This window comes from Selaginella moellendorffii, unplaced genomic scaffold (genome assembly GCF_000143415.4).
Source record: "Selaginella moellendorffii unplaced genomic scaffold, v1.0 SELMOscaffold_2, whole genome shotgun sequence".
NCBI classification, from domain to species: Eukaryota; Viridiplantae; Streptophyta; class Lycopodiopsida; order Selaginellales; family Selaginellaceae; genus Selaginella; species Selaginella moellendorffii.
This window is the reverse complement of record NW_003314263.1, coordinates 3643874-3655898: the sequence shown is the minus strand read 5'-3', so window position 1 is coordinate 3655898 and position 12025 is coordinate 3643874. Positions and strand designations below refer to the sequence as shown.

At 46.2% G+C, this 12025-nt stretch overlaps 3 protein-coding genes, 1 long non-coding RNA gene and 1 pseudogene across 4 annotated transcripts; 4 read left to right on the top strand and 1 right to left on the bottom strand.

Moving 5' to 3' along the window:
• Positions 1–217: 217 nt before the first annotated feature.
• On the bottom strand, positions 218–2700 carry LOC112341241 (annotated as a pseudogene).
• Positions 2701–2789: 89 nt separating this feature from the next.
• LOC9643285 lies at positions 2790–3842 on the top strand. The gene is made up of 6 exons (XR_002990980.1): positions 2790–2958; positions 3026–3061; positions 3131–3154; positions 3219–3467; positions 3558–3634; positions 3705–3842. It is a non-coding gene; the product is annotated as an uncharacterized LOC9643285 (long non-coding RNA).
• Positions 3843–4347: 505 nt separating this feature from the next.
• LOC112340488 lies at positions 4348–5463 on the top strand. Its single transcript, XM_024664293.1, has 3 exons — positions 4348–4495; positions 4553–4847; positions 4907–5463. Exons 2-3 carry the CDS (start codon positions 4718–4720, stop codon positions 5143–5145), a joined length of 369 nt encoding a protein of 122 aa, XP_024520061.1. The 5' UTR covers positions 4348–4495; positions 4553–4717; the 3' UTR covers positions 5146–5463.
• A 2717-nt stretch (positions 5464–8180) lies between these two features.
• LOC9643283 (glutathione hydrolase 2) lies at positions 8181–10543 on the top strand. Its single transcript, XM_002963027.2, has 7 exons — positions 8181–8307; positions 8379–8728; positions 8799–9317; positions 9379–9614; positions 9675–9939; positions 10001–10138; positions 10199–10543. The coding sequence occupies exons 1-7, from the start codon at positions 8199–8201 to the stop codon at positions 10463–10465; spliced, it is 1884 nt and encodes a 627-aa protein (XP_002963073.1). The 5' UTR covers positions 8181–8198; the 3' UTR covers positions 10466–10543.
• Positions 10544–10897: 354 nt separating this feature from the next.
• On the top strand, positions 10898–11416 carry LOC112341237 (calcium-dependent protein kinase 29-like). Its single transcript, XM_024661095.1, has 2 exons — positions 10898–11140; positions 11231–11416. Exons 1-2 carry the CDS (start codon positions 10898–10900, stop codon positions 11414–11416), a joined length of 429 nt encoding a protein of 142 aa, XP_024516863.1.
• The last annotated feature ends 609 nt before the right edge of the window (positions 11417–12025 follow it).

Genomic DNA, 12025 nt, shown 5'->3' with positions numbered 1-12025 from the left:
TTCTGAACGAGGTTTCGCATTCCACAGAGATCTTGTCGAGATGCTGGGATGTTGCATAGAAAGAGAAGTACTCTGGGCAGGAACTCGTAGACCACGAGAGGTGAGCATCTGCACAGACGAGGAGATACATTATCGTGGAAAAACCGTTTAAGAGATTGCAACGGAGACAGTAGTGGCTCTTACGTACCTTCATCTTTGCAGCTTCTCCACCGATATATCACCGGGACGTGAAATCCTCGAACATCTTGTTGGACGAAAAGCTCACGGCCAACGTAGCGGACTTTGGGATTTCCAAGGTGGTACCCATAGATTCCACTCGCATTTCCACAACTCTGCGGAAATCGCGCTCTATCAGCTACGTCGAATACACCAGAAATACCTGCTAACGTAGTTCTGCGTGATGGCGATCGGGTCTTCCAGATGTATAACAATGTGCCACCAGCCGTTTGGTATGGAAACGACTTCGCCTGCTTTGCAAACGCACTCCACCGGTTTATGCTTGCCCCGCTTTGTCTCGTGATAGAAGTTCACAAACCATTCAGTGATGGACACTGGAGTTGCCACGTCCACTCCATCCGGGCTGGGATGAACACCAGGAGGAACAGCACCCGGAGGATACAGGATCCACTTCTTGGAACCTTTCTGCGTTCCAAGCCGAAGTGCTGTTAGGATCAATATGAAACGAGGAGCTAGACCTTGCAGGCCCGAGTATAAGCCACCGATAGTCGGGCCTCTCCTTCCCCAGTATCGAGAAAAGGTCCTCCCTGAAGTAGACAGGAACTTCATAGTCGGCAGCCAGTTGCAGAACTTTCTCCCAGAACTTTGGATCAAACAGGTAGAGAGGCCGCTCTTCTTTCACGGACTTCGCATAGACGAAATAGTTGCTAAGCGTCATGTCAACTGGACCAGCAGCAAAGTCTACGTACCCACACAGCTTGAGTAAATAGTCCTGGTTCCAGCGTTCCAGCGCAGGCCTGTCGTTGATAGCGTGGGTGATAAGAACTGGTTTGTTCGGCCTCTCGAAATCGCGTACAAAGTGGAAGGTGGCTTCTGCGCTCGATGTTGTCCCTGGAAATCCACTCGTCTTTGATCTCCACACTGGCACAGAGCCAGCTCTGGAACAAGTAGTCCGAATAGAAGTCTTCCACCTAGAAGAACATTACGAGAACCTTAGAACGATGTCAGAAAAGCAGTCATTTAAAGTAGTAGTACCTTGACAGGAGAGAAATCCTCTTTCTGGCAAAGAAAAGAAACACAAACTATCAAGTCTCAAAGAGCACCTTACCTTTGTACAAGCCCATCGAGAAGAGAAATCCTCTTTCTGAATGGAAAGAAGTAAAAACTATCAAAACCTTCTTCCAAGAACAAAGTTTTTAAAGAACACTTTACCTTTGTCCAGACGTAAGTCTTTCTCCAGCTTCCTTGCAACAAAAATCCTCCTTTCAGCTCCGCGAGGAGGTGGCTGAAAACTTGCTCGAGATGCCCAGATCCTTGGCATCCAGCAGCGCCAGAATATCACTGACGATCTCATCGCTGAGAGAGACTCCCAAGCCCTGGATCGCAGATATTTTGCTTGCCCGTGAAGAGGAGATTCCCCAGCGGCTGGACGGCGGAGTGCTTGGATGCGAATGCGATCCACGCCAGGACTCTTCGCTAGCACTGCTGCTACACGAATATGCGATAGAGAATAGAACAAGGTTTAGGGTTTATGTGTGCTTTTTGCTATGCAAGTTGAAGCAGGGAGAATGCAGCGGCGAGAATGGTTCACAATCTTGGTTTTTGGTGAGATCGCGACTCTATTGGCCATCTCAAGCCCATCTTGACCCGTGCAATCTATTTTGTTTCTTTGGTATTTGTTCTAACAATTTAAGGAGTTATGAGAGGGAATAGGAACAAAGTGTTGAGTGTTATGATTGTGTGCTATGCAATCTTTGGCACCCTTTTCTGTGCATTTACAGTCTACTTCTTTGCTATGTTTACGGTGTGAGTGTGCACTAGAATAGTTTTCTTCATCATTGCTAAAGCTTTCTTCTTGTTTTGGGTGCTTACGGACCCATTTTTCGGGTTTATCGAAATGCTAGCTTTGTTAATGTTTATTGGCTTTGGTGCTATGCTTAGAAAACTAGTGGCAATATTTGAAATTTTTAAATAAGAGGTGAGTTGTTTTGTTTTTCTTGCTGTGGGGCATAATAGTGGCAAGAAAAACAAAACAACTCACCTTTGATTTAAAAATTTCAGATATTGCCACAATTCCTTCAAGTATAGCACTAAACCCAATGAACATTAACAAAGCTAGTCCTTCGATAAACCCAAAAAATGGGTCTGTGAGCACCCAAAACAAGAAAAAAACTTCAGTAATGATGAAGAAAACTATTCCAGTGCACATTCACACCATAAACACAACAAAGGAGTGGTTTGTAAATGCACAGAAAAGGGTGCTAAGGATTGTATAACACACAATCATAACATTTAACATTTTGTTCCTCTTCCTTTTCGTAACTCCCAGAACAAATACTAAAGAAACAAGAAAGATTACGCCGGTCAAAATGGGCTGAAATGGCCAATAGAATCGTAATCCCGCGAAAACCAAGACTATGAACCATTCTCTTCCACTTGTGTTTTATTCTTTATTGCATATTCATGTAACATTAGCGCTAGCGATGAATCGGAGGAGGCTCCTGGCGTGGCTTGCATTCGCATCCAGGCACTCTGCTGTCCAGCTGTTGGGGAATCTCCTCTTCACAGGCAAGCAAAATATCTGCAATCCAGGGTTTGGGAGTCTCTCTCAGCGATGAGATCGTCAGTGATATTCTGGCGCTGCTGGATGCCAAGGATCTGGGCATCTCGAGCAAGGCATTCAATGTTTTCAGCCACCTCCTCGCGGAGCTGAAAGGAGGATTTTTGTTGCAAGGAAGCTGGAGAAAGACTTACATCTCAGCTCGATCAGCTTGGACAAAGGTAAGGTGTTCTTTAAAAACTTTGTTCTTGGAAGAAGGTTTGATAGTTTTTGCTTCTTTCCATTCAGAAAGAGGATTTCTCTTCTCGATGGGCTTGTACAAAGGTAACGTGCTCTTTGAGACTTTGTTCTTGGAAGAAAGTTTTGATAGTTTGTGTTTCTTTTCTTTGCCAGAAAGAGGATTTCTCTCCTGTCAAGGTACTACTACGTTAAATGACTGCTTTTCTGACATCGTTCTAAGGTTCTCGTAATGTTCTTCTAGGTGGAAGACTTCTATTCGGACTACTTGTTCCAGAGCTGGCTCTGTGCCAGTGTGGAGATCAAAGACGAGTGGATTTTCAGGGACAACATCGAGCGTAGAAGCCACCTTTCAGTCGATGACTTTGTACGCGATTTCGAGAGGCCGAACAAACCAGTGCTTATCACCCATGCTATCAACGACTGGCCTGCGCTGGAACGCTGGAACCAGGAGTATTTACTCGAGCTGTGTGGGGACGAGCTCACATCCAAGGTCATAATGTGCTCGTACTGCATTTTTCTTTTACTTTTTTTAAGTTTCGGTCTGCATTTTCTCCACACTCCTGACTCTCTTTATTCACAGGTTGTGCCGACTATTGTAAAACTTTTTGCGTCGACCGACCGTGCCATTCGAGCAAGTTTATTGCAAAACATTGATCAGTATGGAAATGCTAACTCTTGGATGAGCTCTGCACTCGCTCGAATCTAAAAACTAAAAATGCCTGCGCAGGTTTTTCCGCATTTGGCGACTGGTTTTTCGGACACTTGTGCCCTGCTACGAGAACTAACGTTGAAGTCAATGCTCATTCTTGCACCAAAGGTACTGTTTTTTTGTTTTCCTTTTTCCATGTTAAAGACCATTGTAACCTTCATTCTGAAAGCAGTCGTCTCAAAGAGGATCTCTTATCGAAATTGCAGGTTTCTTTTTCTCTTCTTTTTTCCTTATAGTCTGACGCATTTCAGGTTGACGAAGAACTTGTGATACGAACGAACACTACAATTTTACTGGGAAACATTGCCGGCCTTCTTAACGACTCTGTAAGTTCTTTCTTTTGTTTCTTCCAATCAAGTTAGATTTTTCGTGCAGACAAGAAAAAGAGTCTTGATCAACGCGTTCACGGTGAGGGCTCCAAGGGATGGATTTGCTCCTGCCAAGGGGTGCTGGTATGCGTCCTTCTTTAATCAATGTGTTACTGATGTGTTCATTTGATAAGGTATTATGGCCCTCACAGCCACAAGCCAATACTACGATGTGGTAGAGATTGCTACTCCAGCCTTGTTGCTTTGACAATCGATGCTGACAGGTTTCAAAAAGTTTTCATCTTCTATTCTAGTTGCCTCACTATTTGTCAATAATGTCCAGTGACGTGAGGACTAAAGCCTTTGAAGCTACTGAAACATTCTTGCAGCTTGTCCGCATTGTGCACATTGAAAACTGATAAAAGAAAAAATCATCACTTACCAGCAGCTCGAGGACGGAGAGAGAACGTTTTCTCCCTGTCGCAACGTAGGGCTTCTCGGGTACGTCCTTGTAATGCTTATGACGTTTGAAAGCTGACTATCTCTTGTCGTCTATAGCTGGGCTGTGAGCTCTCTCAAGACCAAGGTTCCCGACCTACCGAGCCAAACATCAGGCACTCTTTCAATCGTGTCCTCGGAACCTATCGCCGCCACTGCTGCCGCTGCTCCATCCGTGGAGCATCACCACGCCCCTTGAGCGACGTACGAGATGGATGGGACGACATGGAAGACTCGGCAGCTGCCACAGCAACTCCATCACTGTCGAGAATACAAGCCGCGCAACAGCGTCCCATTGCATCGGCACCTCGTCCGTCCCATACGAATACAAACGGCCCCGAGCAAACAACCACTGGTAAGAGTCTCCAACTTTTTCCTCCGCTGCGTTTCTCATTTCTCCTCTTTGCTTCGCAGGAGCAACCGTTTCTAGACAAGCAAGCAAGACGCAAGTGAGCGATGATGAGGATCCGTGGGCCGAGATCGCTGCGCCACCTCCATCGACGAAACCACGGGCAGTTGTTTCAACTCAGTCGAGAGTAAGGCAGGGACAGCACGTATCTTTGGGGGCCATGGGCTTGGGCGGTGCTGGACGAGGCAGCAGCGCCCATGAAGCTTGGTGCTCAACGCGTGGCCGCTGCCTGGCGGGCCTTTGACGCCATGCTGGTGGCATGGTGGTGGCGGCATATTCGCACACTGGAGATGAGAGCACATTTGTCTCGGCCGTCGATGCGTGTACGGCAGTCGCGGATCGGGCGGTGGGCTCTTGGTCATCGTGGATAGCGGGTACAAACTCCACGCTCAACGCACTGGTGACCATGTACGGCAAGGGTGGAGATGTCGTACGGCGAGGGTGATGTTTGATGGCTTGCGCGACACAAGAGATCAACCATGCAATGGAAATGCTCGCCATTGGGATCCAATCCACAGTCTTGCATTGCGAGAAACAATTCCCTCGACTCCTCGAAGAACCCACTCCGGTTACGAGAAGCTCCACACTGGAGCATTTCTCTCAAGAGCTCCAAAGCATCGGGCATATGCAAACTGGGCATATGCTCCGATCCACAGGATAGGATCTACCGTGGACCGGGAAGCTCCGGGAGGCTCGGGATTTGATAGTTAGCATGCCATTCGAGGCGGATTTCCCTGCGTGGTCGGCTCTTGTGAGTGCTTGTAGCGTCCATGTCTTGGGAGAGAGGTGGCGAATGAAGTGATCTCTTTGGTTCCGGAGGATTCGGGGCTTTATGTCTGTCTCTCCAAGGTGTTTTCCTCCGCGGGGATGCAAGATGAGGTAGCGAGACTTGGAGCAAAAGAGAATAGATTTTTTGCTCAAATCAAAGTAAGGCTTTAGTAGTGTTTTAGAATGCTGTTCTAAAGAATGCTCGAGAGAGAGCATTCATTTAGACTTCGCAACTGTGAGTCGCCACTGTGCTGAATTTGGCAAAGGGTCGCTTGATACACAACCAGATCCTTTCAGATCGAAAGGAATGCAGAGAGAACGTTGTTCTGGCAAATCTGGTGCAAGTGATGCCAAACGAGCGTTTGACACCATCGACGCCAAGAACGTTTTCTCGTGGTCTACAATGGTGATGCATATGCCCAAAACGGGCATCTGGAAGGTGCCAAACTTATCTTTGATAAGATACCGGATCGAGCTAACTGTTGCATGCAATACAATGCTTGGTTATTATGCACAACACGCCACAAATATGCTAACCCGCTTCTTGTCGTAATTACGGCATATGCCGGAAGTGGGTATATGTCCAGCATAAAGCATATATTCGATTCGAAATGCAATCGCATGTATATCAATGCTTGCTGGATATGCAAGACTAGGAGGCATATTCTTCTCTCGAGGAGTTTTCCAAAAGATGCCCCAGCATAACACTATATCAGCGACTGCAATGGTTTCGGCATTTGCCGCGAGGGGCAACCTTGTTTGAGAAAATGCCAGAGAGGAATGTCTTCTCGTGCACGGAAGTTCCCTGCGGGAAAACCTTTGCCTCCTCCAAAGACTTGGTATTCCCTATCGCTGTCAACAAGGGATTCCGGCATCTCAGCAAACACGCCTCCGCTCTCAACGCTCACATTGAGTCGAAGATTCCATCTTGTCAAAGAAGCTTTTCCACTTGTCTAGAAGACCATGTCCCTCATATCTTGTCCTCTGGCTCCACAGTCTTGCACTGTGCTTGTTTGCATGCTGGTAAGTCCCATGCTCTTGGTCTGCTTCTCTCAATTCTGTTTTATTTTAATTTTGAGCCATCACTTTCTAGGATAGTGGTGACCAAAAACACAACCTCTGGATTGGAGGACAAGTTCCAGCTTCCTCCAGCATTTCTCACTCCTGAAATCCATACGTGAATTGTGAGATCAAGAAGATCATACATGCCAAAGGAAACGGGAAGATCTGTTTGATCCCAACTCTTACATCAAATAAGCTTCTTTCAATTCTTTATGAGCATGCTAGGTTTTTGGATATTTTTGTTGGAACACCATCCGATCGAGCAAGACTGCTTGCAAGAGATGATGTACGGCTTTTTCTTTTGTTTTCTTTGTTTTTTATTGGAAATTTTTTTTTTCTGCCTTGAGCTTGCAGCACTTTCGTTCTATAATTTCTTTCTATTTGGAGAGCTTACATGCCAGTGATTCTGATTCTATTTGTTCTTGCAAAGCTTGGTAGATTTGTTTTTTTTTTTTTTTCCATTTTTATGCTGATTTCCATTCGAATTGCAGGAACAACAAAGGTCTGCTGTTTATTCATGCATGCATCTGGTGGACTCTCACAAAACTTTCCCATGTCAGAGGAAATAGACAATGGGGCAACAAGCAAGAACAAGAAGAGGCGGGTGGATGCAGTCAATCAGGCGTGGAAGATCTTTGCAACAGATTACGAGGAAGGTCCTGCGCTGGAAATAATATTTCCTTGCTTGTTTTCTGTTCTTTTTGACGCTGCTAGCAGAACATGTACAAGGATCCGGCCTCCAAGTTCCAGCAAACCTTCTGATAAAACTCCGGTGCGCAGGGAAGAGCGACAAAGATGAAATTGCCACAGAAGACGACCGCGCTTGCCACCTTGTTTTCTTTCGCTTCTCCAACCTTTTTTCCCTAGGGCTAAATGGTCGGGTTTTGCTTCTCATTTATGCGATCTTGCTTTTTGGAGGAGAATCTTCTCATTCCAGCTCAGAAACGCTGTGAAAACCTCGAGCGGCATCTAACTGAAGCTGCATCTAGAGTGGCTTGTTCATCTTAATCTCTAATGATTTTTATGAGAATAGACTACAAAGCGCTCGTACCAAGCAGATGCAAGCAAGAGCCAAAAGTATGACTGCTGGCACGATGAAGTTTATAATCCTTGGTTTGTGCTCCTGAACATCCATTCCCAGGCATCAGCAAGAATATAAAACCATAAGTACCTTGCATTGGCGACTCCATGCTGGAGCTCAATGTCGTCTCCTGTGATATCAGCTTATCCAAAGCTTTCGGACGCCAACGATAAATGGCCAGACCAAATAAAACATGTTACTAATTTGGAACGACCAAGAACATTAAAAATTTCTCTAGAGAAACGGAACTACTCCGGAAATTTTCTCGAGAATCGAACTTGAGATCTTATTTGTCCTCGTGATTCGAACTTGAGACCTTGTAAGTCCCGGGATTCGAACTTAAAAGGCCCTATTTGAGAAATTTTTTGCCTTGCATGTGACGAGCAATGGACGAGGCGCTCCTTGGCGAGCGAGGAATCCAAGCTCGCGCGAGCCGATCTCTCATGGATTCCAAGCGACCAAGGATTTTCACTGTTCTTGGCGTGCTTGTCGCTGGTAAGAATGGAGAGATTCGTTGCTCCTGGTCGAAATTTCCATCGAAATATCTGTCTGGAATGTGGTCGCAGCTGTTTCTACCATCGCGATCGTGGTTCTTGGTGTCAAGATCATCGATGCGAGGGACTCTCTGGCGCCATTGCCAATACGATCGCTAGCGAGCGCCGGCGGCGGCCAGATCTGCGAGGCGGACAATGGCGTCGTGGCGTCGGACGACGAGCGCTGCTCCATCGTCGGAAGGGATGCGCTTGCCCGGGGCGGCCATGCGGTCGACGCTGCCGTGGCCACGGCCGTTTGCGAGGGCGTCGTCAATCCCATGTCCAGTGGCATTGGCGGCGGCGCGTTCTTGCTCCTGCGGCTCGCCAATGGCTCCGCCATCGCCTATGACATGCGCGAGACCGCCCCAGCCGCGGCATCCAAGGTACTTGGAATTTTCTTTCTTTCTTTCATTACATTCCATCCACGAAGAACTCCTCTCTCTTTTCTTCCAGGACATGTACGCAAAGAACCCATCCTCTAAAGTCGATGGTGCTTTGTCCGCGGGAGTTCCTGGCGAGCTCGCTGGACTCCACCTCGCGTGGCAGCACTTTGGAAGGCTGCCCTGGAAATCGCTCTTCGAGCCGGCCATCAAGCTAGCCCGGGATGGATTCGTGGTAACAGCTTACCTGGAATTTGAGATTGCTCAGAGTCTCAAGGGGATTCTAGCCCACAGAACGCTTCGACAGTTCCTCTCGCCGAATGGGAAGCTGGTGAAAGCTGGTGATGTTCTTCGCAACGAGGAGCTGGCCAGGACGCTGGAGCTGATTGCCAACGAAGGGCCGGGTGTTCTCTACGGTGGTGTTATCGGCGAGAAGCTAGCAGCGGACGTCCAAGCAGCTGGAGGAATTATCACGATTGACGACTTGCGAGACTACGAAACTGCCGTTAGAGAAGCTGTGACAAGCGATGTTATGGGACTCACTGTTCTTGGAATGCCTCCTCCATCTTCGGGAGGGGCTACGCTAGCACTGGTATCTTTCCATTTTTTTATAGAATGTTTCTTTTGTCTCTTTGCTCACACTTGACGTGCAGATGTTTAATATCCTCTCCAACTTTGACGATCTCGCTTCCGTGCCGGATGATTTATTCTACCACCGGCTCGTCGAGGCTTTCAAGCACGCCTACGCGGTGCGAATGAACCTTGGAGATCCGGGCTTTGCCAACATCTCGCGTGTAATGCAAGACATGCTTTCTCCCGACTTTGCCGTGAAGCTTTACAAGTCTATTCTGGATAACACAACCTTTGGGCCAGAGCACTATGGAAGCAAGTAAGCAGAAAGTTTCTCTCCGTTCCTTTTGCTGACCATTAGGTGCATTGATCAATATAGATGGAACCAACTGGTGGATCACGGCACTTGCCATTTTGGAATCATCGACCAGGATCGGAATGCGTTGTCAATGACTACCACGGTGAACTGGCGATTTGGATCCATGCTGCTTTCGAAATCCACGGGTATCTTGCTGAACAACGAAATGAACGATTTTGCTGTTCCGAAAGCCGTGGAGCGAGGCGAATTCCCTCCGGCCGAAGTGAACTTCGTCGCCCCCAACAAGAGACCACTTTCATCCATGTCCCCCACTATAGTTTTGCAGGTAAATGCTCTCTCTTAGCCTTTGTATGCCCGAAACGCCATCTCTGACTTAAACAATGCAGGATGGACAGCTGAGAGCCGTGCTAGGGGCAAGCGGCGGCATTAAAATCATCACTGGCGTTGCTCAAGTCTTTCTAAACTATTTCGTTCGTGGCAAGGACGCCTTGCATTCGGTCACGACTCCGCGCGTCCACCACCAGGTCGGGGAAGGAAAACGTTTCTCTTCCTCGCTGAAACTTTTCTCTTTGTTTGCCTTGCAGCTTGTCCCAAACGAGGTCGAATGCGAGGACTGGACGCTGGTAACAAACGAGCTCGTGGAAGTTCCAGAGGTGATCAGAGATGGATTGTCAGCGAGGCAGCACAAGGTTGTGGAGACGACAGGCTACTGCGTCACGCAGCTCGTCCTCCACGATCTTCACGTCCCGGCCATAAATCACAAGCCCTCTCTTAATAACAGCACTGTCTACTTTGGGAGGATCACCGGCGTCAGTGACTACAGGAAGCATGGCTCCCCCGCGGGCTTCTAGAAAATTAAAAGTTATTTATTGTCTAGAAATATATTTTTTATTTTTAAAGTATGGAGAAATATATTTGCCTTTACGCAATCTTTTTTGTTAGGGTAATCCTTTTGTTAGGGTTTACACAATCCTTTTTGTTAGAGTATTTTGATAAAAGAGGACAAATAGTAATGACGATGGGGAGTGATATAAACGATTTTTAGAGGAAGAGCTTGGTGGCCAAGCTATCATGTATAAGATTAAACGTAAGGCAGATGGTAAGTTAGATCAAATCGAATTAGCAACTACCCAAGCGAGGATTTGATCATCAATGACACACTCCCGGATGGAGGCCTGCGAGAGGAAGCTGAGGTGGAGATCGAGGCACTGGTGCATCTCTCAAACATGTCTAGCTTAGATCATGGATCAAGTAACCGTAAAACGAAGAGCAATAGTGGAGCCATGGTACCTGAGCTTGTGGAGGTTTTCAAGGATGAGGATTACTACCACCTTGTCATGGAGTTGTGCCAGTGCTTGCTAAAGGATGTACTACTAAAAAAAAAGAGGCTTAACGAGCATGAAGCTGTAATTGTGATCAAGCATGTGACCAACGCGGTGCACAAGATGCATAGGAGGGGCATTGCTCACAGGGATATCAAGCCTGGAAACATCCTTCTAGGGTTTGGGAAGAGCTTGTTTGGGAATGTAAAATTGGCAAACTTTGGAACATCATCAAGGTTTTCAAAGAAGGGGTTGCCACCAGTTATAATCATGAGGGGGATGGTTGGGACATAGAGGTATAGGGCTCCTGAGATGTCATCTCTTGACCGTGTTTATGATGAGAGGGTTGATGTGTGGAGTGTGGGGATTGTCCTTTATGAGATGTTGTCCGGGAAGTGTGCATTTCCAAAGCTGGCATCACGGGAAATTGAGAAGAGATTGAGATGTTTAAAGGATTTGTTAATGAGTTCTTTCAACTAAATAAGTGTGAGTGACGAAGTTAAAAGACTTATTTTGCATTTGCTCAACATGGACTCTGAGAAGAGGTTGTTTTTGCGAAAAGTGAAGAAACATCCTTGAGTAGTGAGGAATTTATCAAGTTCACAACACGAATTGATGATGAAAGAGCTCCAGGATCAAGCAAAAGCAAGGAAGATGAGTTTAAAATTGGTTTTCCAGCAGCCAAAACTTGGGAAATAGTGTGTGAAAGGAAAGCAGAAAGAAAAACAATTAAAAATTATAATGATAAAGCCAAAAAAGACTAAATTACAATGTATAAATAAGGTATGACAAACTGTTTATTAAGAGATCACTTACATGCAATTTTGTAACTAAACTGTAAAAACATACAATTTTGATATACAAAACACCAAGAAATAGGGCTTTTGTAAAAAATGAAGTTTCTTTATGTTGTTTAATCAGATGAAACAGCAGAATACATTGATATATTGTGGCAGAATACATTGATATATCACCAATATCTTCTGTGACTGCTACTGTGACTGAGCAAATGTAGTTTTATTTATTTCATTTAAAGTGAAATTATAATTACAAATCAGCATAAGTAAACAAAAAAGAGGGAAAAACGAA

Coding starts and splice junctions, on each gene's coding strand:
- LOC112340488 (XM_024664293.1), top strand. CDS start 4,718: ATGGAAGACTCGGCAGCTGCCACAGCAACTCCATCACTGTCGAGAATA. Junction 4,848..4,906: donor CCCCGAGCAAACAACCACTG/GTAAGAGTCTCC, acceptor TTTGCTTCGCAG/GAGCAACCGTTTCTAGACAA.
- LOC9643283 (XM_002963027.2), top strand. CDS start 8,199: ATGGACGAGGCGCTCCTTGGCGAGCGAGGAATCCAAGCTCGCGCGAGC. Junction 8,308..8,378: donor TCTTGGCGTGCTTGTCGCTG/GTAAGAATGGAG, acceptor ATGTGGTCGCAG/CTGTTTCTACCATCGCGATC. Junction 8,729..8,798: donor CCCCAGCCGCGGCATCCAAG/GTACTTGGAATT, acceptor CTTTTCTTCCAG/GACATGTACGCAAAGAACCC.
- LOC112341237 (XM_024661095.1), top strand. CDS start 10,898: ATGGTACCTGAGCTTGTGGAGGTTTTCAAGGATGAGGATTACTACCAC. Junction 11,141..11,230: donor GGAAGAGCTTGTTTGGGAAT/GTAAAATTGGCA, acceptor GTTGGGACATAG/AGGTATAGGGCTCCTGAGAT.